A 27,762-nucleotide genomic window follows, 5' to 3' on the forward strand; every position below is an offset into this window, starting at 1 on the left:
ATTTATCGCCTTTCAAAAACCTCATACAGGAAATCCAATTTCAAAACAAGGCATTGCTAGATGGATAGTTAAGTGCATTCAAACCTGCTATCTTAAAGCTAAAAGAGAACTGCCTATTACACCAAAGGCACACTCAACCAGAAAGAAAGGTGCTACCATGGCCTTTCTAGGAAATATTCCAATGAACGAAATATGTAAGGCAGCAACATGGTCTACGCCTCATACATTTACCAAGCACTAATGTGTAGATGTGCTAACTGCACAACAAGCAACAGTAGGTCAAGCTGTATTAAGAACATTATTTCAAACTACTTCAACTCCTACAGGCTGAACCACCGCTTTTGGGGAGATAACTGCTTACTAGTCTATGCACAGCATGTGTATCTGCAGCTACACATGCCATCGAACGGAAAATGTCACTTACCCAGTGTAAATCTGTTCGTGGCATTAGTCGCTGCAGATTCACATGCGCCCACCCGCCTCCCTGGGAGCCTGTAGCCATTTAGAAGTAGATCTTAAACATTTGTACATTTGTAAATATATTACTTAAAACTTTATTATGTACATACGCATTCACTCCATTGCATGGGCACTATTACTAGCATACACAACTCCTACCTCACCCTCTGCGGGCAAAACAATCTAAGATGGAGTCGACGCCCATGCGCAATAGAGTCGAAATGGGAGGAGTCCCTCGGTCTCGTGACTCGAAAAGACTTCTTCGAAGAAAAACAACTTGTAACACTCCGAGCCCAACACCAGATGGCGGACTGTGCACAGCATGTGAATCTGCAGCGACTAATGCCACGAACAGATGTACACTGGGTAAGTGACATTTTCCATCTTCACTTTAAAATATAAACACTGCTTCTGTTCGAGAGGTGCTCGAAAGGCAAGCAAAGTAATGAGTTCTGCTTGATCTTTATTTCCAAACTTGTTCTGTGAGAAGCCAGATGGCATTGAAGTACTAATAATGACACATAGTTTTCCACCCTAGAGAATGGACGATTCCATTCTGCTTTGTTTGTGTTAAGTTTGTTAGCACGGCTAATGTCAACCTACAGCATAAATTTGACAACCTTGCGCACATTAACGAGTGCACATTTAGAGTATTAGATCTCTAGACCCTATGCCTTACTCAGACTTACACACACACTCTTGCTCTCTACTCTCGCTCTTTTCTTTCTCCTCATTCTCTAGCCCATCATGTTGCCATGCAATTGGACCTGGTTTGTATTATTAAAAAGCCTTGCCACACGTAATAATTTGGGTAGTGAACAGAAGGGCCAGGGTTGAATATATCCATTTCAGGTGTGAACCCAGTCCTGGCCAGGCTATGATGCCAAGGTGTACTGTGGCATCACCCACTGTTCTAAGCAACCAGTGTGGTAATCCTGAGGAAGTGATTAGCCAGAGGCAGTAGTCCAATCCCAGAGGATGATATTCCATACTTCTAGGTCTGACATAGTCTCCTGTAGACACTTCTTCCTTAAAGATGGGTAATCATAGGTTCGATGGCATATGTTGCTGCAGATACACATGTTTCGCAAAGTCCGCTGCCTGGTGTTGGGCTCGGAGTATTACAAGTTGTTTTTCTTCGAAGAAGTCTTTTTTGGTCACGGGACCGAAGGACTCCTCCCTCTTCGGCTCCATTGCGCATGGGCGTCGACTCCATCTTAGATTGTTTTTTTCCGCTGTCGGGTTCGGACGTATTCCTTTTCGCTCCGTGTTTCGGTTCGGAAAGTTAGTCAGAATCTCGGAAGAAAGCGTCGGTATTGTTCCGTTCGGTATCGGGATAGTTAGGTACATCGACACCGATCATCGGAAGACTTTGGGGTAGCTTCGATCCCCCATCGGGGCCTGGTCGGCCCGACCGCGTGCGACATCGAAGCCGATGGAACGGACCCCGTTTCGTTTCTGCCCAAAATGTCACAGTAAGTATCCTTATACAGATCAGCACTTGGTCTGTAACTTGTGCTTGTCCCCCGAGCACAAGGAGGATACCTGTGAGGCCTGTCAAGCCTTCCGGTCCAGAAAAACACTCCGGGACCGAAGAGCCAGGCGTCTACAAATGGCGTCCACGCCGACAAAACAACGTTTCGACGACGAAGAGGAAACATTCTCGGTTCCGGAATCATCTCGGTTCCGGAATCAGAATCCGGAGACTCCGACGTCGAACAACAGCAACAAACAGTGAGTAAGACGTCGAAAATTAAAACCATCGAGAAGACAAAAGCCCAGGGGACGCCACTGCCAACAGGCCATGTCTCGACCCATAAAACCGGCGAGCCGTCGAACGCGCCGAAAAAGGGCACGCCCATAGCGAAGACACCCGACTCCGGTCGAGGGACCGCCATGGAGCAACCTCGGAGCCGAGATAGGATGACGCACAACCACAAGCCAAAGTGGTTAAAAAAGTCAAGCCTCCGCCCTCTCCACCACAACAGGCATCGCCGGCACAAACACCGCCACAAATGCACTCACCAGCGCAAACTACCATAAGTCAAGATAATCAGGATCAAGACGCTTGGGACCTATATGACACCCCAGTGCCGGACAATGATCCCGATTCATACCCCACAAAGCCGTCACCGCCAGAGGACAGTACCTCATACTCGCAACTGGTGGCTAGGGCAGCAGAATTCCACAATGTCCAACTGCATTCCGATCCTATAGAGGATGATTTTTTATTTAACACCCTCTCGGCTACACATAGCCAATATCAATGTCTCCCAATGCTACCAGGGATGTTACGGCACGCACGAACCAGAGTGTTTGCTCTGACTTGTTGGGAACTGTGAAATGTAATTCAGTGATTGCCCTGGGAGGTGGCAGTCCCCGGGGCTGTAGGGGGAGTCCGCAACACCACCCCCTTATTTCTGTTAAACCATTTTGGGAGGTGGTGGCCCCTAGGGTGTGGTGCGGGGGCACGTACCACCTACATTGAATGTAAATTAAGCCCCTGGGAGGTGGTGGCCCCCAGGGCTTCAGTAAGCCCTGGGGGGTGTGCACCCCCCTCCTTTTATTTTTAACATGCCCCTGGAACTTGGCCCACCCGCGGGCTTTATAAAGAAAAAACAAGTACGGGAGACCGTTTTTTTTTTTTTGCTCGCTTTAGCATCCCTTTTGCGAATTCGCAACAAAAATGTAAAAAAACAAACTTTTCCAGCACCAGGGCTTAAGGGATCTTTTTTTCTGGGATGGCTGCCAACACTTCCTTGTTGAAGTGCTGGCAGCCAGTTCGTTCTCAGCACAAGATCCAGAGGGGTTAGTGGAGCCTTCAGATCCCTATATATAACAATTTGAATTTTCTTTAATATCTTGAACTACAGAACAGATTTACTCCAAATAAGAAAAGGGTGCTTTCGGGACCAAGAGTTACCTTTCTGCCAAATTTGGTGTAATTCCTTCCAGAGGTTCAGGCTCTAGACCTGATTAAAAACCTTATGCTAATTAACACAGGGAAAGCACGTTTTGGGACACACACCCCTTGCTTTTTCTCGCCCCACGCTTGATGGATCACCCTGAAACTGTCCAGACAGCAGCAGACATGAACATCACATTTTTGGGGAAGTTTTGTGAAGATTCATCAAGCAGTGCCAAAGATATAGGCAACTAAAAAATGCTTTTTTCATAGAAACTAGGTCCTAACAATAACCATCTAGTGGCAGCTGCCACTAGGTTTTATACATATATATACTGTGTTCACTGTGTGCTTCCAGACTCCACAAATGTGATGCAGCCTTGCAGAAATAGCCCACCGAATATCTACATGGGAAGCAGTAACATGATAAGCAACTGTATCCATGGGTGCTTATCGGATTCATCAGTATAACAGCTAAAATACAGCCTCCATCTGATGCACTAGATGTGTGATGTCAAAGAACGCAGAGTTCTCCAGCTTTAATTCTTTCATGCAATCTTGAATGCTTGAATCATTCCAGTTACCAGGATGGAAATAATCTGTATCTTTAAAAATAGCAGTAAACCGTGTTAAAATGGCCATAGACCTAAACAACCGTCTTCGTTTAGTAGCACATTCACCTTATTTCAGACCACTCGAACTTTAGCTAGTGAGGTGGACGTGCCAATCTCTTCTATTATACTTCAAAGACCAAAACAACTTAGATTTCTTCCATATGTCGTGTGTGAGAGTCCCTGAGAAGAGTTTTGCTTTATCCCCTGTGACATTCTACTTTCCTGGTCTACCCTGGACTTGCACCAGCAGTGTTGTCACCTTTCAGACTACTGTAAGTTGCATTTGGATTAATTGAGACCCTTTCTTTGGCAACTGTCACCGGCTGCCATGACTGACAGAGGGAATAAATCTTTCTTCAAATCTTGCTCTCTCTGTGGTCATATGACCTAAACTGGCGATGCACATGAGCAGTGTATTTATTATCTTCATCCAGCACACAAGGATTTATGCTCTGACATCTATAAAAATAGTTACTTCCTAGATGCTGAAGGCTTGGAGAGAATGTTGCTTTATACTTGGAGAAAAAGAAATACCACCCTCTGGTGATGATTATATGAAAAGTAAACATGCAGTTTCCTGAGGTGAACTTACTAAGTTGCTCCTATACCCAACTGCTCCAAGTCTCCACAGAAAACCACTCCAGAAAGTGCGAACATCAGCCTGTGCAGAACGTTGTGTTAAGATCCTCCTCTCTTAAAGCCTGGACTGACCTGCTGTCTTCACAGTTAATCACACAGCTATCCTCATTGACAACAGAGAAGCCTCCATCATTGATGACCTCAGTTGAAACTTATGGGACAAGCCTTATCGAAGACCCTAAAGAAATCCTCATAGACAACCTCGTCATTGATTAAGCATTCATCGTCGACTGCCTCTTCAGTAACACATCCATTGTCAGCCACTCCAAGGATGTCTCTCAGGACAGTTTACCGAAAACCTCCCATCACAATTGATGAGTCTAGAACTGATGCATACTACCAAATCAGCTACAGCTGCGACAACAACCAGGTTGGTAATCATATTGTCTGCGCCGGTATCCTTTTCACCAATGAAACTGAATGTAAGTTTGCCCACCCAGATTCTGTAACCAGATCTCAGTGACTAGAACATCACTTCAATTACAGTGTACAGCTGTGCGCCGTTAGATGTGAGTTACGTGCCCAAATTTGAGTAAGACTTTTTGGAAGAAGAGAAAGGCCTGTAGTGTTCATGTTGTCGACATTGCAGTAGACAGCGGACACTTTTCAAAGGTTGCTTCCTCAATAGCTGCTCGGGCTATTACCAACTGCCTGCTCACTCTGTACCTTCCCACTACTTAGCTTGATTGCACACACCAAATGTATCTCCTCTATCACCTTTACTGCCTTTGTTACCAGAGACATTTTCCAGGAAAAACTCCCTCCTGTTAGTCCTGCTGGTATTTAAGCACATGTGGAGCAAGATTTTTCTGATTTCGACCAGTACACAGACTTGGAGGAAGGGCATGACCTCCCACAGGTAATGAAGAATGGTATGATTATACCTTACCAAAGGAAGGAAACACATCCCCTGTTCATGCACATACCCCCACGGGCGACATAGCCCACTTTCATACTTTGATGGAAACAGCAATTAAATTATCCAATCTCCTGATAGTTCAGTAGAACAATATGTTCGATGGCATCTGTCGCTGTAGATACGCATGTTCTGCAATAGCTCGCCATCTGGTGTTGGGCCGGAGTGTTACAAGTTGTTTTTCTTCGAAGAAGTCTTTCGAGTCACGGGACCGAGTGACTCCTCCTTTTGTCTCCATTGCGCATGGGCGTCGACTCTATCCTCGATTGTTTTTTTTCCGCCATCGGGTTCGGACGTGTTCCTGTCGCTCCGAGTTTCGGAACGGACAATTAGCTAATTTCGGAAGATTTTCGTCGGTATTGTTGCGTTCGGGATCGGCGTACTTACATTCAACACCGCATCGAAGATCGAAGAGCTCCGGTGCCCTTCGGGGTAGTTTTTTCGATCCTCCGTCGGGGCCTGGTCGGCCCGACCGCGTGCTGAAGAACGCCGATGGAACGGACCCCGTTTCGTTTCTGCCCCAAATGCCACAATAAATACCCGTACACAGACCAACACTTGGTCTGCAACCTGTGCCTGTCACCTGAGCACAGCGAAGACACCTGCGAGGCCTGTCGTGCGTTCCGGTCCCGAAAAACACTCCGAGACCGTCGAGCCAGAAGACTTCAGATGGCGTCCGCACCGACAGCCCAACGGGAGTTCGAGGAACAGGAAGAGGAAGGTACCTTCTCGATCCAAGACTCCGACTCCGAAGGATTCGACGATACACAAACCGTGAGTAAGACGTCGAAAACCACACAGAGACACATTTACAAGGCCCAGGGGACGCCACTGCCACCAGGCCATGGCTCGACCCATAAATTCGGTGACCGACCATCGGCACCAAAAAAGGCCCAAACAGTGCCGAGATCGTCCGACTCCGGTCGAGACACCGGCACGCAGCCTTCTCGGGACCGAGAAAGTGCTGGAGACAAGCCTCGACACCGAGATGCCGGTGCCGACACGGCTCGACGCCGAGACAGCGGCACCGAAACAGATCGACGCCGAGAGGTTTCGGCCCCGAAAAAGAAAAGAGTCACCTCGGAGCCGAAAAAACACGCAGACAGGGTTTCGATGCCGAAACAAACTGCAAGCGACCCAGCTTCAGGCTCTTATACAGAAGAGCACTCGCTAACCTCCCAAATGCAGAAGCATAGGTTTGAGGAAGAGCTGCAAGCAACTGATGTGGACCATACGCAAAAGCGTATCTTCATACAGCAGGGGACAGGAAAAATAAGCACCCTTCCCCCCATTAGGAGAAAGAGAAGGTTGGAGTTCCAGACGGAACAGACACCACAACCAAAAGTGGTGAAAAGAGTTACCCCACCACCCTCTCCTCCGCCTGTGATTAACGTCTCACCAGCACAAACTCCATCACACTCCCCAGCTCACACCACCATGAGCCAGGGTGACCAAGATCAGGACGCATGGGACCTATACGACGCCCCAGTGTCAGATAACAGTCCGGAGGCATACCCTGCGAAGCCATCTCCACCAGAAGACAGCACCGCGTACTCTCAAGTGGTGGCTAGAGCAGCACAATTTCACCACGTAAGCCTCCACTCAGAACAGGTCGAGGATGATTTCTTATTCAACACACACTCCTCCACCCACAGCTCATACCAAAGCCTGCCTATGCTCCCTGGTATGCTCCGCCACGCAAAAGACATCTTTAAGGAGCCGGTTAAAAGTAGGGCAATCACACCAAGGGTAGAAAAAAAGTATAAGCCGCCTCCTACGGACCCGGTTTTCATCACTACACAGCTGCCACCAGACTCTGTCGTTGTAGGAGCAGCTAGGAAAAGGGCCAACTCTCACACATCTGGAGATGCACCACCCCCAGATAAAGAAAGCCGCAAGTTTGATGCAGCTGGTAAAAGAGTCGCAGCACAAGCTGCAAACCAGTGGCGCATCGCGAACTCCCAGGCACTACTTGCGCGCTATGACAGAGCCCACTGGGACGAGATGCAACATCTCATTGAACATCTGCCCAAGGACTTACAAAATAGGGCAAAACAAGTGGTTGAGGAGGGACAGGCCATCTCCAACAACCAGATCCGCTCCTCTATGGACGCTGCAGATACAGCTGCACGGACAATTAATACATCTGTAACTATCAGAAGGCATGCATGGCTCCGAACGTCTGGATTTAAACCAGAGATTCAACAAGCAGTTCTCAATATGCCTTTTAATGAAAAAGAACTGTTCGGTCCAGAAGTGGACACAGCGATTGAGAAACTCAAAAAAGATACGGACACTGCCAAAGCCATGGGCGCACTCTACTCCCCGCAGAGCAGAGGGAATTACAGCTCATTCCGTAAAACGCCCTTTCGAGGGGGGTTTTGGGGTCAAAGCACACAAGCCAGCACCTCACAAGCCACACCGTCCAGTTACCAAGGACAGTATAGAGGAGGTTTTCGGGGACAATATAGAGGAGGGCAATTCCCTAGAAATAGAGGAAGATTCCAAAGCCCCAAAACCCCTACTACTAAACAGTGACTCACATGTCACTCACCCCCTCCACACAACACCAGTGGGGGGACGAATAGGTCATTATTACAGAGCATGGGAGAAGATCACTACAGACACTTGGGTTCTAGCAATTATCCAACATGGTTATTGCATAGAATTTCTACAATTCCCTCCAAACATACCACCAAAAGCACAAAATTTAACAACACACCATTCCAATCTCCTGGAGATAGAAGTGCAGGCACTATTGCAAAAGAATGCAATCGAATTAGTGCCAAACACACAAATAAACACAGGAGTTTACTCACTGTACTTTCTGATACCAAAGAAGGACAAAACACTGAGACCAATCCTAGACCTCAGAGTAGTGAACACTTTCATCAAGTCAGACCACTTCCACATGGTCACACTACAAGAAGTATTGCCATTGCTAAAGCTGCACGACTACATGGCAACTTTAGACCTCAAGGATGCTTATTTCCATATACCAATACACCCATCGCACAGGAAATACCTAAGGTTTGTATTCAAAGGAATACATTACCAATTCAAGGTACTGCCTTTCGGATTAACAACCGCACCAAGAGTCTTTACCAAATGTCTAGCGGTAGTCGCAGCACACATAAGAAGGCAGCAGATACATGTGTTCCCATATCTAGACGACTGGCTAATCAAGGCCCATTCGTTAATAGAGTGCTCAAATCACACAAATCATATCATACAAACCCTCTTCAAACTAGGGTTCACCGTCAATTTCACAAAATCCAAAATTCTGCCACGCAAGGTACAACAATACCTGGGAGCCATAATAGACACATCAAAGGGAGTAGCCACTCCAAGTCCACAAAGAATTCAAAATTTCAACACCATCATACAACGCATGTATCCAACACAAAACATACAAGCAAAGATGGTATTACAACTCCTAGGCATGATGTCATCATGCATAGCCATTGTCCCAAACGCAAGACTGCACATGAGGCCCTTACAACAATGCCTAGCATCACAGTGGTCTCAAGCACAGGGTCACCTTCTAGATCTGGTGTTAATAGACCGCCAAACTTACCTCTCGCTTCTGTGGTGGAACAACATAAATTTAAACAAGGGGCGGCCTTTCCAAGACCCAGTGCCACAATACGTAATAACAACAGATGCTTCCATGACAGGGTGGGGAGCACACCTCGATCAACACAGCATACAAGGACAATGGAACGTACATCAAACAAAACTGCATATCAATCACCTAGAACTTCTAGCAGTTTTTCAAGCACTAAAAGCTTTCCAACCAATAATAGTTCACAAATACATTCTCGTCAAAACAGACAACATGACAACAATGTATTATCTAAACAAGCAGGGGGGGACGCACTCCACGCAGTTAAGCCTGCTAGCACAAAAAAATTGGCATTGGGCAATTCACAACCAAATTCGCCTAATTGCACAGTTTATACCAGGGATACAAAATCAACTCGCAGACAATCTCTCTCGAGATCACCAACAGGTCCACGAATGGGAAATTCACCCCCAAAGTCTGAACACTTATTTCAAACTCTGGGGAACACCTCAGATAGACTTGTTTGCGACAAGGGAGAACGCAAAATGCCAAAACTTCGCATCCAGATACCCACACAAACAATCCCAAGGCAATGCCCTATGGATGAACTGGTCAGGGATATTTGCTTACGCTTTTCCTCCTCTCCCTCTCCTTCCTTACCTGGTAAACAAACTCAGTCAAAGCAAACTCAAACTCATATTGATAGCACCAACTTGGGCAAGGCAACCCTGGTACACAACGCTGCTAGACCTATCAGTGGTACCCTGCATCAAATTGCCCAACAGGCCAGATCTGTTGACACAGCACAACCAAAAGATCAGACACCCAAATCCAGCATCGCTGAATCTAGCAATCTGGCTCCTGAAATCCTAGAATTCGGGCACTTACAACTTACCCAAGAATGTATGGAAGTCATAAAACAAGCCAGAAGGCCATCCATCAGGCACTGCTATGCAAGTAAATGGAAGAGGTTTGTTTGCTACTGCCATATTAATCAAATACAACCATTACACACAACTCCAGAACAGGTAGTGGGTTACTTGCTTCACTTACAAAAATCTAACCTAGCTTTCTCTTCCATTAAAATTCACCTTGCAGCAATATCTGCATACCTGCAAACTACCTATTCAACTTCCCTATATAGGATACCGGTCATTAAAGCATTCATGGAGGGCCTTAGGAGAATTATACCACCAAGAACACCACCTGTTCCTTCATGGAACCTAAATGTTGTCCTAACTAGACTTATGGGTCCACCTTTTGAACCCATGCACTCCTGCGACATACAGTTCCTAACCTGGAAGGTGGCATTTCTCATCGCCATTACTTCCCTAAGAAGAGTAAGCGAGATTCAGGCGTTTACTATACAGGAACCTTTTATAAAACTACACAAAAATAAAGTCGTCCTAAGAACCAATCCTAAATTTTTGCCAAAGGTTATTTCACCGTTCCATCTAAATCAAACAGTGGAACTTCCAGTGTTCTTTCCACAGCCAGATACCGTAGCTGAAAGGGCACTACATACATTAGATGTCAAAAGAGCATTAATGTATTACATTGACAGAACAAAAAACATCAGAAAGACTAAACAACTCTTTATTGCATTTCAAAAACCTCACGCAGGAAACCCAATTTCAAAACAAGGTATAGCCAGATGGATAGTTAAATGCATCCAAATCTGCTACCTTAAAGCTAAACGACAGCTGCCCATTACACCAAGGGCACACTCAACCAGAAAGAAAGGTGCTACCATGGCCTTTCTAGGAAACATCCCAATGCAAGAAATATGTAAGGCAGCCACATGGTCTACGCCTCACACATTCACCAAGCACTACTGTGTATACGTGTTATCCGCACAACAAGCCACAGTAGGTCAAGCCGTATTAAGGACATTATTTCAGACTACTTCCACTCCTACAGGCTGATCCACCGCTTTTGGGGAAATAACTGCTTACTAGTCTATGCAGAACATGCGTATCTACAGCGACAGATGCCATCGAACTGAAAATGTCACTTACCCAGTGTACATCTGTTCGTGGCATCAGTCGCAGTAGATTCGCATGTGCCCACCCGCCTCCCCGGGAGCCTGTAGCAGTTTAGAAGTTACCTTCAATTATTTATATATGTATCATCTCAACCTTAAATAGGTGCATACTTAGTCACTCCATTGCATGGGCACTATTACTACAATTCAACTCCTACCTCACCCTCTGCGGGGAAAAACAATCGAGGATAGAGTCGACGCCCATGCGCAATGGAGACAAAAGGAGGAGTCACTCGGTCCCGTGACTCGAAAGACTTCTTCGAAGAAAAACAACTTGTAACACTCCGGCCCAACACCAGATGGCGAGCTATTGCAGAACATGCGAATCTACTGCGACTGATGCCACGAACAGATGTACACTGGGTAAGTGACATTTTCATTCCTCTACAGTTTAAAGGAACAGCAATGTAAAGCCACTTAGTTGATTTCAATAATGGACTTTGCTTGGTCAAGGGGACTAACACTGATAATCTCTGGCTAGGGGTCTAGCAGTGATGCCTTATTTGCAGGAGAAACACAGGGCCCTAGATTCAGCCCCAGTCTGTCTTACTGGTCACTTGGAAACAGTCTCTGTCATTGGGTCATTGTCAAGGGACTCTACCAAAACATTGCCCGCACTTTCTGGCAGAGACAGCTGTAGAGTTAGTCCCATGGCAGGACACTCAGTCAAAGCTGCAGGCGCCATTGGAATTTTGGGACACTACGACCATCAGATGTGACATGGCCAAAACAGCCATCCTAGACATGGCAATGGATATATCCAACACAGGTGTCTGCCAACTGGTAGGAACAGCTATTATAAGAAGGCAAAGATGGCTAAAGTTTAAAGCTTCCTGCCCAAAATTGCATGCTCTTTGGTGGGCTTACATTGTTTCTGTAGCACATAGACTACACCCACAAAACAGATTTAACAGTGCAGAATCCCTTGGGGCAATACAGTCTAGCCAACCTGGTTCTACTTTTCATGTCTCAAGAGACTCCCAAGCATCAATATGTAGCGGAGGGTGATTTTTCTGCGCACCCCCCCGCCCCTCCCACCCTCCCCCCCCCCCCCACCCAAGCAGACCGGACATGACCAGTGCAGCAGGAACCAAGGGCAAGGCTTTTGCAGATATCGTACATGGAGGAAGAGCACCACCCAGTCGTGCTACCAGGTCAACCAAGTGAAACCTTGACTCTTTACAGCTTCATCCCCCTATCCACCTACACCTTTCCCCAACCCCCTACACCATTGGCACCCCCCAGCCCACTGTCTCAAGCCCATCAAATTAGGGGCAAGAATTTCCTTTTTTGCCCCTGCTTGGGAGACCAGAACATCAGCTAGATGTATGCAGTAGTTAGTATAGTATGGACATACCTGGAGTTCTTACAGTGTCCACCTGCCTGCTACCCAGGAAGGAACATCATCTTTGCTTGAGCGAGCTACAACAAGAGGTCTAGGGAGCAATAGAGATGGTCCCAAGATCTGCAAAAATATGGGATTCTATTCCAGATTCTTCTTGATAACAGAGGAAAAGGGTCATTGGAGGCCTATTCTAGATCTCAGGAATCTGCATTTGGAAGGAGAATTCCTGACATCCCTGGCCCTTCAATGTGTGTATTTCAAGAGTGCTATACATGGTAACGAGGAAGTACCTCTGCTTTTCAGTTACAGGGCAGCTCTGTTCAGTCAAGACTCCTTCAGTTTCAAGTCTACACCCTGTCTTTTCACAAAGTGTGTAGAGTCAACTACTACCTTCTTGAGACAACAGTGGTCACAACGTCTTGGAAGACTGGCCCATCAAGACTTCATCATGAGTAGAGGCAACGGCTTCTATGACTGCTCGCACCAGTCTCTTTCACAGATAGACCTAGCACTGAACAAGGAGAAATCCTCATTGGAACCACCAACAAGACTTCAGTTCTTGAGAGCAATCCTGGATATGCGGATTGGAACGAAATTCCTTCTGCGGTCAGAGCCTTGAAGCTATGAGCCATGTTGAAGCTCTTCTCTGCCAAACAGATAAACACTGGCTATATGATATGTAGTTGATGCATTTTACGCACAGTCTCGGGTTTGTTCCATTCATTTTGGAGGTGATAGGCCTGGCCACACAAGGGAGGTACCTTTTTTTGGGAAGAAGTGTGGAAACGTGGAGTGGTAGGAATTGTGTGGCTTGCTGCAGAATCTGGAACATTCCCTCAAAATAATAGGAGGAAAGCAAGTGATTTTAATCTAACATCTGTTGGGCGTTCTGGGAAAGAAAACATTGTGGTATCCACGCAAGTCACACCACCATGGTTAAACCTGGCTCTCTGGGTTTCATAAATGCTGTCAGAATCCCTTTCAGAGAGCCATGGAGAAAGCACTGGTTAGAGAGCCCAGCTGTGGAGGTTGAGGCATTTTACTCCTGATGTCTTGGGCTCTGACCTACTATGGATTCTGAGCAACTGGGCCAAGTACTCCTTCAGCATTTGACTCTCAGTGGCAGAGTGGGTCGAGCAGTCCAAGGTTTCTCAGGGGAGATTGACACAGGCGGGTGAACACAGACTCGCAGCTCAAAACGCGTGCAGCAGTGAAATCTAACATTCACAAACAATACACAAAGTCCTGTAAAGTCGGAGACCCAGTGTTTCTAAGCCTCGTCCCTGAGTCCCACTCCTCTCAAGCTAGAATAATGGGTATTTCCCTAGTTATAGGCGACATTCATGCTTAGTCCCACTACTAATCTGAGTCTCAGGAGTCCCACTCTGGCCTTGATTAAAGTCATAAGTGTTCCAGCACCAAAGCGCTATCTGGTAAGCAAGTTCCCCTGGGGCTTCCTGGCCCAAAAATCAGTCTTACCTGCACCACCAGGATCCAAGCAACTGGAGTCTCTGAGAGCACCCCCTTTGCAGGCTGTGAAGCTGTAGCAGTGGACTCCAGTAAGTCTTTCACACGCAGCCCAGAACGGCTGCGGAAGGGTGTCCTCGAGTTCCTCACAGGCGGCCTGTATTGGCCAGGAAGCTCTTGAGTCTCTTCCAGTGGTGGGTATGGCCCTTCCTCAGGTTCCCCCCAAAGGTATTTGTTTTTTGTTTTTAATTAATTAACAAGCCGAGATTCAGGTTCCACTTTCTGGGGGTGAGCAAGACGAGGGGGGCAAACTTATCGGGAATGTTGACGTGGAGTGTGAGATTGATGATGGGGAAGAGAAAGCACTTGGTGCTGGGCATGAAGGGTAAAGAGCAGGGATGTTCTAGTTCTTTATTATATTATATTAGAGGGGCTATGGGAGCTATTGAGAAGCAAATTACCACTGTTGAGGAATTTCTAATTACCCATGAGAAAGGAAGCATTAGGCACCTCTCACTGTGAATTCAGAACTACGTTGTGAAATCACCTATAATGTGTACAGTAGGCACAGAAGATAGGGGGTAGCAAAGACAGTATGCTAAAGCGTGTTAGCACCCCTACTCAGGTGTCAAGCAACTGAGACGGGGGAGCTCAAGATTGGGTAGCTAGACGTAAAACCTGCCATAAAGAAAAGCATGGCTAAGGTTACATCCGAAGAGTTTAAGGAGTTGTTAAAAACTGTGCAATTATTGGTACCTTGTGTTAAATTGTCACTGACTTCATTATCCAATAGAGTGATTCAGGTGGAACGTACGATCTCCACTTGTGTAGAGCTTCTACAATCAGCCCTGGCATCAGGAGTAGGTAACCCCCTCTTCCCCCCCCCAAATCAGGACATAGATAATACAGCCGCTGGGGCTATGCAGACTGCGGGGAGTGCAGTGCATCAGACAGTAGGAGTAGGATTGCCCGGCAGTCAGATTGTGGGTGGTCATTCTGTTCCAATGGCACAAGTCAATACAGGTGTATTAAGTAAGGAACACCGATTTATAGCATCAACACAGGAGCCTAGAAACGATAGTCATAGCTGACAAGGCAGGAAAAGCTTTAGAATTTCCTGATTTACCTCCCGCTGCATAACCTTATATGGTAGTGTTGGCTAATGTACCAACCCTCCCTTTAGCGGTGGGGGCTAAGGAAACGTGGTTATCATTGAGGAATAAAGCCATACATTGGCTAGGGTAGAAATCCGGGCTCTCACATGAATTGTTTGAGAATATTAAAATGATTAGGAGAGTGGAATGTGTGGGGAGGGGATGTAAAAAGCTATAGGGAGATTGTGTGGTCCTATTCTTTAAAACTCGGTGCCTGGTTAAAACCATATTAAATAGAGTGGGTTTGAGGGCAGTGATGCCAAAGTTTATATTGGTACTGCCCCTTGGTTTGGTCATCAATCTTGTGGTGTGCGGGAAGCACCTAAATGCTCCCCCAGCCTGGGTGTAAGTTTTCTCCATTTATTCATCGCAATCGCTTTTCAATTATCAAAGGCTTAGAAGGAGTAGATTGGCTTGATATTATTGCGATCTCCTCGATAGGGGACAGGGTGTTGCCGCCTTCTGGATAATCAGGTGATCTCCTAGAAGACATTAATAGCCTTGATGGTACTGGTGCAATAGATCCCCCACACAGACTGCTTGACGATGGGATAGGGTTAAGTCATATTTCCCAGAAAGGTCTTCCTGTCACTAGAGGTGTATCTGGCACAGTGCAGACAAGGGTAGCATTCTGGAACATGGCAGGCTTGCTGACTAAATTGATAATAGCAGACAGGTGTGAATTTGTAAACAGCTTTGACATACTTTGTTTTCAAGAGACTTGGGCACTAAACCCAATTCATATAAATGGCTATAGAACCTTCCATACCCCTGCGGTGCCATCGAATTCAGGGAGACCGAAGGGGGGAATTTGTATTTATATCTCAAATTCCCTGGTGGCTTCCAGGATAACCATGTTGGTTCAACAATCCTTTTATCAAATTGTAATTTATTGAACTTTCAGCTACATGTGTGTTGGCATTAATTAATTTTTATAATAACATCCCAAAGGTGGAGGTAAAATCAGTTCTGATTCAACTAAGAAAGGTTTTTGAAGTTATTAGGAATGGGATTTATAAGGCTGTGGTAGTTCTGTGGGGTGAGTATTTTAATGTTGAACTATGTAACAAGGGTTCTGATAAGATCTATGGCCTAAGTGAAAGTGGGATCGATGGGCATTCACACGTTACACGCGCTCTGTATGGTGACCGATTGAATGAGGTTCTCTTTGATATTGATTTGGTATTTTGTAATGAGATTTGTTCCCTGTCAGTTCCATTTACGTACATATTTAATGGACAAAGGAAAAATGTGGTGATAGAATATATTTTGATATCAAACAGACAGCCACAAGGGTTGGAAATGTTACTACCCACGCTATTGCATGTAGTGACCATTACCCTTTGGGTATTTACTTGGATTTACAGTCCCAGGATTGGTCTGCTCAGGTGCTGCATTGAAACTATTGCACAGTGGATGACATGACTATTGCAAGACATAATGGGTATACCTTTCGAAGGTCCCAGATTGAGTCACAGGAGTTTTTTGGGGGAAAAAAACTGATTTGTGGTAATAAACAGGCCTTTGAGAAATGTTTAGATACAGGCACTAGTCCTAAGGGTATTATAAAGGGTTTCCAGAGCATTGCTAGGGGTTTTAAGGATGGTGTAAGGCAGGGATCCGTTCTGGCTCCTTTTCTTTTTCTCTTTATTAATAGTTTGGGCAGTGCGTTAAGAGCTGATTGTAAAGGTTTGCCCCAAATAGGATATCGACCTATTCCCACCCTACTTTATGCTGATGATGCCGTGCTCATGGCATTTACACCTCTTGCACTACAGCAGTTATTAACACAGTTTGTATCCTATATGGAGGAATTAGGGCTACTAGACATTTGCTGTGAGGTGCGGGAAAGCGATATTGAAATCTGAGTCTGATGATAAAAGCCACTAGAATTGATTGTTAATTCGTTTTCATAATTAGGGAATAGGTTTAACCAGGATGGGTCATGGTTGACAGCAATTAAGACTAGGAGATTACATTTTCAGAAAACTATTACAACTTTACGTAGCTTGCCTGTAAGCTTGGAAAGAAACACCTTAGGGAGCTGCTGACAGTCTATAAGGCTAAATGTGTGCCAACAGCCTTGTATGGGGCAGGCCTGTGGGGTTATGTAAATAGTGAATCCCAGAAAGTTATTGAAAACCCCTTTTTGAAGTACCTCCTTTCTCTTCTGCTGAGTAGCCCATCTTATGTATGCCATGCTGAATTAGGGGTCTGTTTTATCTTGAGTTTAGTTATGATTCAGCTAATTTTGTTATGGCACAAGGTATGGACCGCCGAGCATACTAAGCTGAATCAAGAGATTATTGGGAATTGTCTGAGGCCCCCTCAAGCAGGAAGAGTACAGTGGTTAGAATATGTAAAGAATTTTATGATTGACCTGGGGCATGAAGATTATTTTTATAAACCTGCAATTCTAAGGACCGTAGCAAGGAAATCCCTGAAGAATGAGTGCTTGTCACACCTGGAAAAATTAAGGTTATCTGCAGAACTGCTTAAGCCAAGTGTTTAAAAAAAATCAGCTGATGTTTACTTCATGCAATTGTACTAAACAGAGGTGAGCAACGACCAGCACAGATTTGTTTCAACAAGCTTTACACCAGACATTTTTCACCACAAGTGTTTTTTTTTTTTTTTTTCAACTATGAATGACTTGTCTCGCCTATGGGAAGAAGCCCGTATGACAAGGAGACGGACCAAAGTACCTTCCATACAATTTTATTCTGTAACTTGTATAAGATACAAAGAAAGGTACTGCTGTTAACGTTGTTGAGGTCCATGGACTTAGTACAATGTTGTCCAGTATATGTGTTTTTTATCAATCTTTGCCAACCATTTATATTTGCAATGTTATGTCTATGTTTTATGGGTCATTTTAAGGCATAGAAAGATGATACATCTTAAGGAAAGTGGGAGTTAGTCTATATTTTAGTAGTAAATGAATTTTACAGTTTTTTTATGTGCTTTTATGATTTTAACAAAAAAAATCGAATACTGCTGATTTTAATTTTGATTCAACTCCAAATCTGATAGCCCCACAACACAGGCCATGGGAGTGACTAGAGGTTCACGTCTGAATGTCAGCCCTAGTGGTATGTCCGATCCCTCTGCCCTACTCTTTGAGTCTTTGAGCCCCATCTCCATGAGAGGTGCCCAGACTCCTTCCCAGTGACCTGTCTCAGAACCCAAGAGCACACTGAGAAGTGTACTGGAGAGATTACAGGAATTCAGCAATACACATCTCTGTCTTGGGGGATTCACCTACCTCCTCTCCTCCAGTTAGCCCTGGGTCTACCAAAACGGAACCCAGGCATCTATTGTACCATTCACAGGCACATTTACACCCACGACCTGCATAGAGCATACATGGGCTGCACAGCATTACATCCTTTATGTATTCTACCATTCACTGGCGCATTTACACCCAGCATATGCACATAACATGCACGAACTGCCCCAACAAATGCCAGGGGTTCTTTGGATTCTCTATTTTTGTTTAATGCAGAGCCTGCATAGTGCTGCCATTCATTATTGCAATAGAGTGAAAATTGTACCCCCTCTCCGCTGGGCCATGTTTCAAAACTATGCCCCAAGAATCTAAATTTCCTATTACTTGCAATGAGGATGCTCTAGGTCTCGGAGAGCCAGAGCGACACAGGGGCTTGAGAGGTGGAAGTGTGGCCTGATGTCAGGACAGGTCTGTCCCCATCCATTTTTTCATGGGGAAAAGAAACATTGTTGTCCAGCTGAGGGGTACAAACCAGAACATCTAGCCCGCAACCCTTTCCTATATTTTTGTATTGTTTTCTCCAAACATCTGTAGGTGTAGTAGGCGTTCTGATCCCCTCCATTCCTGAGAGGGCAGATTGGGGGGCAAGCCTTCCAATCTGCCTACCAGCGGGAGGCTGAAGGACTAAGGCCCTCTAGGGATAGGTGTCAGGCCTGATGTCTGCGTGGGCTGAACTCAGCCCTTCAGTTTTTTCGTATTATTCCTGGTGTCTATTGGAGCACCCTAATGGACTAGCAGAAAGACTGCTGGGACCATTAAGGGTGTCTAGTGGACTGGGAATAATGGCACCCAATCTGCATATTGGTAATGGGTCAGTTCGGGACTAAAGGCACTGCATGACCTGATTCTAGGGTGGGGCCCTGGTGTTGTGATGAAGTGCACTGCGCATCACATTTACAAAAAAAACCTTACCAAATTCTGAATGTGTCCTGAATTTCCTTACACATGAATCGCACTACAAAGTAATTTGGTAGACATGAGCGGTTCATTCACCCCATACAAGTTATTAAACCTGCACTTGGGATGCATAATACAAGGCTGTGATAACATAAATAGGAGGTTATTGTTGAAAGCTATGGTTTAGGTTCGTACCTTCCCTGTCATTTCCTGCTGCAGCATCTGGAATGATTAGCTTTAAATATTAGCAGCTTCCCTAGAGGTTAGCAAAGCACTCTTGAGGTTGCTTCTGCAAATGAGTGTGTGGCAGGTGTTCTATAGATGTTTAAGTGGCTTGTTTTCCCTTTTTAGCTAATACTGGAGGTTTTGATTTCAAATGGGTAAGATCACTTATCTATACATATCTATTTCTTTTTTAAAGGAGGTTAACAGTTTCTATGGACACCATGCAAAGATTATCAGCCTTGCCTGGTCACCAGACAATGAGCACTTTGCAAGTGGAGGAATGGATGTGATGGTTATTGTCTGGACTTTAAGTGATTCAGACTGCAGACTAAAAATACCAGGTAATAATACCTTCATTTATCTACTTTATTGTTGTCATCTATATGGCTGTCGGTGGGTCTGGTGTGTTTCTCCCTACCTGTGTTTCGCCCTACCTGTGTATGTGATCTGTGAACAAGAAAGAAATGACTCAAACAGATGAATTCACATTTAAAATGTACAGAGATCTGAATGTTGTCTCTTCTTTTCTTGTAATCCTTCTACTTTGTGTATGAATGGATTTACATCATTATTTCTTCAGTTAAAACTATAATTTGTTTGAACTGCAGACTAATGGTTCTATGTCAGACTGTCATCTGCAGAAATATCTGACAAAAACATTGTCTCCTAAATATATTTTACAAAAATATTGTCCCTTTAGGTGTACATATTTTAATAACTTCAGCACGCTATACTTTTGACCCACAACTTAAGACACGTTCATTAAACAAAAAGCGAACATTGCCACAAAAGGGTGATAAGGATATAGGGGGTTATTACAACTTTGGAGGAGGTGTTAATCCGTCCCAAAAGTGACGGTAAAGTGACGGATATACCACCAGCCGTATTACGAGTCCATTATATCCTATGGAACTCGTAATACGGCTGGTGGTATATCCGTCACTTTTGGGACGAATTAACACCTCCTCCAAAGTTGTAATAACCCTCATAGTCTAAATCCCCTGAAATCTGCCTGTTACAGTTAGCCCTGTTATAAAATGACGATTTACTTCTCCCTTTGAGATTCAGTAGTCTGAATGAAAAGTTTGTGTTTTAGCCAGGCCTTACCCTCCTCACCCTTTTCCCCCAGAACCTATTAGACTCAACCTGTGGTCATAGCTAAAATTATTTTCCACAATGTAACGTCTTTGGCCATTCTGGGTGCCCCTTTCTCTCTAACTAAAGGAAATGAGCACTCAGTGCAAAAGATCTTCTCTATAAACACTAACATAGCCTGTTTGTTTCCACACTATTAAATGTTTAAGAATTTAATACAGCTCCACAACTGTTTGAAGATAGTGAGAAATGTTACCCTGGATCTTAGATATGTATATTGGGGGTTAATCCATCTGTGCGAAGTGGTACTACAGCATTCCAACTACTCCTAAAGATTATCTGCCAAATTTACAAAGCCTTTCTAAAGCCATAAGCCATAACCCTAAGTTTAAGGCTATAAATGTTCGATTTACCCCATCAGTTATCCATAAAGAAGAATATCTGCATTGTGTAATTTGTTTCTTCATGAGCTTGTAGACTTTTACAGAACTAAACTCTGTTCAACTAGTAGCAAGTGGGAGAACCAAGACTGGTTTGTCCTGTTAGTTTGTAAAACCTCACAAACTGGTCAGTTTGTGTCTTTTCACAAACTACTTTCTAAACTTTTTAACCTTAGAAGCGCTTGTAGTTTTACTCCAGCAGAGAGTTTAAGTAATTCCTCTTCCAGGGTGGGAATTGGAATGGAGCTGTATGAAAATGGGTTACTCTAGGAAATTTCTGTCTGTGGTGAAAAAAGGAAAACAATTATATTTGCACAACGTGCTACCATTCCACAGTATGAAATTGTGCAGTATATAAATCATAACTGCTTATTATCAGTGTCATTTTTGTTTTGGGGCATAATGTCCCTTTAGTGTAAGAGTTTACAACATTTAGTTATAATACACTACTATGTGATCACAGTAAACAAACATACAACTCAATAGCAAAGATTTTTCAATAGATATATATTTTGACTTGAAGTTTATTTATACAGATGTTTTACTTCAGAGACCAACTTGTGACTGCACAGCAAACGATATTCCAAGTTCTTTAGTTACTGGGTGCACAGCAACCAAGTGCAGTCTTACTTTCACCAGAATTTTTTTTTCCGGATATATTTCTGAAACACATTCTTATCCACCACTGAATATAATGTGGTTATAATACATGGGATTCTGTAAACCCTGTATAATCAGTAGTCTAATTTCTTTACAGTCGGCAACTTGCGACATACCCAGTCACAGTTCATAAAGAAAAGACGTCAGAATGTGACTATTATAAGTTATTACAGTTGAGTTCTGACATCACAATGCCTGATGCCAGAACCAGCAGCTGAGGTGAGGCAGGTCAGCTTCACGAGGCATAATTGAAGCAACTGTTTAAAGCAACGAAAATTGAACTTTGCTTTTCTTTCTTCTGCTCTATTATTTAGTTTACAATGAAAAGCAGAGAGAATGTTTATTTTTTGCACTCCTTAGGTAGCGAAATGATAGAATCTCTCTGAAGGTTTCTACACATTCCGAGCTACTGCAACTTTTTTCTTTAAAAAAAAAAACTTGTAAAGAACTGTTAATATCTGTTTGCCTCAAATATCTTACAGGCTTTTGATGTGTTTAATTTTTTAAATATTGTTACTCTTCATGTTTGCAAACTTGTACGCTGTTTCATATGAAAGAGATATGCACCAAGGTTTTTAGTGGTTTGAGGGAAAGGATGGTGTGACCATGTGATATGTGGAATAAAGTACCCTCTGTCGTACATGATATGGATATTTCAAATCACAGAAGAGTTCCATAACCATATAGTGGAACGAGGCTGAAGTATGGTTATGGCACTCCTCAGTGACCTGAAATATTCTTATAATGTACGGCAGGTGATACTTTATCCCTTATATAATCTTTTTTCTCCTTGTCCTATAACTATACATTTTGATGTGCAGCTCATGCAACCCACTCTCTTGTCAAATTATCATTCAAAGACTGAAACAGCTGGTGAGGATTCACTTTCCTGAATGTTATACTGTCCTCAGTACATTAACCTATCACATACCAGGACTACTAGTCTCAATTGCCATACTTCTCCTAGATTACAATTTCCTACCAGAACCTCTAGAGCTGCTGTGTCCTCCTAATATGTTTTACATAAAGGCCCACATCAAGGAGTGTAAACTCTCCTCCACCCTAATCTGACTGCACATCATATTGCACATCGTTCCAAATACTTTGATAGTCTTATTAACTGGCAGACAACGATTGGCTGCTGCAAAAATGTAATTTTATAATTCTATCCAATGATGCACTGCATCAATCACATCTCTGCCTGTACAAAGTACTTCAATATGATCTCTTATTTTTATTTGTATATAGCACGTCTCCTCTGTAACTTAAAGTATCCTTATACACTACCCTTGGGTATACACTCCTCTGTATATAATGCTTGACAGCTTAATGGCGGGCAAACTAAGGAAATATTCCACGTGTGCCTCACGTCCGATATAGCTTCTTGTCTGACTTAATCTTCTATTGCACAAATGTGAGTGGAAGTGGTCTCCCTATCTTATTTAACTATTCTCCCTTTTGATTCCATCTTTAGATGCTCACAGATTGCATCACGTGAGCTCCTTGGCCTGGTTGGATGAGCACACACTGACGTCTGTCTCTCACGATGCATGTGTCAAACAATGGAGCATCACTTTCAAATGAGGAGCAGTTTCATCTTTGATGGACCACTCATCAGAGACTGGAAATACTGCAGAGGGACATAGCATTTCTTCATAATGTTTCTTTATTGGCCTTCTCGGTCTTATATCGCAGCCACATGTATTTGACAGGGTGGTGTTCATATCTGTAATAAATGTACTTTTTAAAGCTTTAGCCAGTAACAGTTTGCACACGAAAAAAAAGCACTTCACAAAAGTCTGGAACGTGAAACATGTTTGTGCTCAACATTCCAGAGGCAACAGCCTGCTAGAGTTGAAAAGAGTCAAAACGTATCAGTCCTTATTTTCTAACAAATTACATTTATGGTTATAGAGCATGAGAGAAGTACTTCTCGTTTTCTAATTGCAGAACATTTCTGTACTAAGTCATAGTAAAATATATTGTTTAGCGGCCCTTGAAAGTGTGCAGCTACTGTACAGTGGCTTGCTTGTACGTGTACTGCACACAGCTGTTGCCTCCGATAAGTCCTCAAGATAACATAAAGGGTACGTCATGAACTTTTTGTGTTCCAATCATGTTTTGTGGTTCCTGTTAAGGATCGCCTTGTGTAAATGAACCTTTGACGTGGTAAACCATGATATTCGATATCCGAAAGTATGACCGCGACATTTACCCATGTTTGTAATCGTGTCCTGGTACTGTATGATCAACAGAATGTGTTTTGCCTGTCCTCGCAAACCTGCATACATTAATGATTGAGTGAAAAGAATGGTATTCCTGAAAGAGTTACATATTGAGTATAAAACTGTCATGAAAGTTTTAAATAAATGGAAACAGTAAATTATATAATATTGTTGCAGAATTAAATTTATTACGTATCTGGTTAATCCCTGTATGGTGTAAAATATTACCTGTGCATTCGTAAAAGGGTTTGCATTGTACATTTTCTTTTTAAATGTGGGATTAAAAAATGGTTTCACGTGATCATTTGATTTTCTGGCAGAGTGGGGCCTTGGTTATACAATTGCATTGATTTCTTTTACAAATAGTATTTTTTCCTTGTATAATTCTGATGCGATTTAATTGTAGCAAACAAAGATCGCACATGGTAGAATTAGTTCAGTTCTGAAATGGAAGCATCAAACTAGAAAAGTGGTGTCCTGTCGATGTTGACTTATCTGCAACAATAGATTATAAACCTTTTCTAGGTTTTGATTGTATATTTCTGTGCTCTAATCCTGGTTGACATCTTTAAAAGCCATAGTGAACAAGATGTGTATGCCCACGAATAGCACCCTTCATTTAATTTCCATACACTGCAAACGTTGTTAGTGTCCCTTTTAAGCGTTTTTTTTTTGGGCAGAGCACACTAATTTTTTTTTCTCGGGTATTTGAATTTCTCTTTTTCGCTTCTTTAGCTTTTGGCTGTACTCATCGTTCTAGTCTGGCCCTCTATTCTTGCTCTGTCATACATTGTATGCCCTCATTACATTGTGTCGCTACTCTGAGCTCTTGTAGGGCCACAGTTACGTTCAACATATGCTCCATGTCCAATTGCTTTGATTCTCCACTTTGCCTTTGAAGGTCATAGTTTAGGGAAATGTTTAAAGCAGAGGCAGTAGTGAACACACCCAAATGCTGTTACGACGAAAAAATACATTCAAATAAAAAAAGAAAAAAAAAAAAAGGCCAGGGCGTACCGTGGTGTGTTTGATGTACACACAATTTACTCATTAAATCCAAACATTATGAATGCAATTTTAAATGTTCCTTTTTTTTTTTGCCAAGCCTCTTTAATGAAATCACCACCACTGATTAATTACATTTTATTCAACTTTCAAACATGGAATGAAGTTTTGAATGCACAACAGTAAGCTGATGAACTCAGTCATTGAGGGACTCTCCTATGCTGTTTGATCAAAAGCTCAAACAAAGTTTTTGATTGTAATTGCGGTTTACACTTTTATCTCAGGTAATTAAAAAAATAGATTTCAAACAACCCAAATCACAGCAAGACAAAGTAATATAAAACAATTCTGAAACTAGCATAAACCCCGATTAGGTTTGTGGTTAATACATCCAAATCATCCTATGGTGCATTTTATACCAGACTGTATTCTGTATCAAGAAAGTATATACTAATTTTAATTGCTCACTGCTTTGTGTTCATGGTCTTTTGACTTGGGCAAGGCGCAGAGGGGTTACTTTACCTAAACTGTTAGTTATCTGCTACTTTTAAAAACAATGCAGGCTCTTTTTCCATTCTCGACAAATTTAGTATCCTTCATCTGTGGTCCTGAATCAATTCAAGATCCACCCCGAATCTCAGAAAACGTTACTCTGACATGGAACATCCTAGTGCCAGCTGATAAGTTTACCAGAGCTCCAGACATAGTAGTGTCTGTGGAATGCCATCTCAGTTGTCTTGTAAGCTGTTCTTAATTAATCTTGTTGCACCTTCTGCATGTAAAACTACTTCTGTGGCTTTTTTTGATACTTTTATTCATCACAGACTGCCTCTACAATTAGAGGATAAGTACTCCGAGAAGGACATAACCAGCTCATGGTGAATTTAAGTTTACTAAAACTGCAGTAGATGAGAAATTATTTAAAACAATTAGTTGAAGTGTGGTCTCATTCCTAGGAGTGCACCTTATTTTAAACCGTTTTTGAAAGTTATAACAAGCCTCCTATCCCTTCCTTTTAATATTAATGCTAATACCACATTGTGATCAGTACCATTTTTAGGTTGAACATTTGAGACCTCTTGCATATACTTTAGTATATAATTATTTTGTTAGGTCGAGCATTCGAGACCTCTTGTATATAATTGTAGTATATTCTTTTGTGAGCTCTCTGCTTTTTCATTGGTTTGTTTCCGTGTCCTTAAAAAAAATCCTAGTTTCCAACTGGTCAATCCTTCCACTTTGTCCCTCCTTTTCCTTAGTTGTACACTCCCCTGGAACATGCCCCCAGTACTTGTACTCTTCCACTTTTGTCTCTGTAGAATCTGCTTAGGGGCTACTTTTGTATTAGGCTAAGAGCATTGGGCCAGAATGCTGGATGTTTTCAGTGCCAGTGAGTTTCTGTAAACAGGGCTATAAATCATGTTCTTCTCTGGTTACATGTGCTGTGCATTCAAAGACCAAGGTTGCATGTTAGAGGCTGTTTTGTAGGGCGCTGTTTCCGCCATCTGCTGACAAGCAAAGACAATGGTGACTACAACTGTGTTTTTTGTTGATTTCCTACGCAATGCCGATGGGTATCGCTACCGTTAGAATATTTAAAGTTTATTGCCCCAATTTTTTATGCCGGCTGCACGTCATGCTCTATGACATCATCAACGTCACAACGAGGCCATCTCTTTTCCTTCGCTGTGTCTTGTTTATCCTGCCATCAGCAGAGAAATGCAGATATAATTAGGAGGCATTCGTCTTCAGTGATTTGTGCGCTACAGTAAGTTTCTCCGGCTTTCCTTCTCCCTGAAGTTTACTCCCACCTGCTTGTGAGTTCTTCGCCATAACAGGGATAGCCAGCAGCTGTACTTGTGCTGACAGCCCCATTAAATACCGAGATAATCACTCTGCAGAGCCCGGCTTCTCGCCACTAGGATAGAGACCCTTTCAAGCATCTGCTGTGCATCACTGCGACCTGAGGAGAGTCCAAGCGAGAGACACAAGCTGTTGTACCTTCAAAAAGATGCGGAATTGGGGAAACTCCATAAAATTAGCCGTTTTTCAATAGCTCAGCAACCATAACTTTTTATAATGCACTGCAGATGACCTAAGACGATGTCACACATGGCATGGCAAATTACTTCATTATGTGCCTCATCAGTGGCGGCCTTTCGCATCACCATTGATATCATCGATTTAACCAGTTTGATGTACATGTGAGGAAAACACAATAATCAAGTAATAAAATGAACTCACTTCGAAGTGGGACACTCTACTAGAAAATCTAGATATACAAGAAATCTGCCAAAAACTTCTGAAGCAAGACATGTTCAACATAAGTCTACAAAATGAGCAAACACCTGTTAAATGTGCACAACATGGCTTTTTCTTTTGTGACATTGCCATCTATTGCTCATTGGTAGTTTCACATCTTCTTTGGAAATAACACGTGCAGTCTGTACTCCACACAAATATTCAACGGTGGTAAATGACACATGATGGGTAGGGTAAAAACATAGTAAGTGCAAGGATACATGTTTAATCGCTTTCTGATTTGATACGTTATCTATGATAGTATACACATGAACGCATTACGTGAGTCCGGCTTCTCGCCACTAGAAGATAGACACTCTTGAGCATCTGCTGTGCATCATTGCGACACAAGGAGAGTCCAAGCATGATACATGAGCTATCTGTTGTACCTTCTTTTTGAAGGTTGATATCTTGATGGGTTGATATCTTGAAGGTTAATACCTTGATATCGATTTAACCCCTCTTGACGTACATGTGAAAAAAACACAATAATCAAGTAATAAAATGAACTCACTTC

General features: G+C 43.2%; 1 protein-coding gene across 1 annotated transcript in view; it reads left to right on the forward strand.

Annotated features, from left to right (window-relative positions):
• Positions 1-24,105, forward strand: part of WDR1 (WD repeat domain 1) — a 220,473-nt gene extending 196,368 nt beyond the window's left edge. The window contains exons 14-15 of the mRNA XM_069202820.1: positions 19,716-19,860; positions 23,189-24,105. Coding sequence (XP_069058921.1) covers positions 19,716-19,860; positions 23,189-23,298 — 255 coding nt within the window. The 3' untranslated portion in view covers positions 23,299-24,105. The remainder of the gene's footprint in view (positions 1-19,715; positions 19,861-23,188) is intronic.
• The last annotated feature ends 3,657 nt before the right edge of the window (positions 24,106-27,762 follow it).

This window comes from Pleurodeles waltl, chromosome 1_2 (assembly GCF_031143425.1).
Source record: "Pleurodeles waltl isolate 20211129_DDA chromosome 1_2, aPleWal1.hap1.20221129, whole genome shotgun sequence".
Classification (NCBI taxonomy): domain Eukaryota; kingdom Metazoa; phylum Chordata; class Amphibia; order Caudata; family Salamandridae; genus Pleurodeles; species Pleurodeles waltl.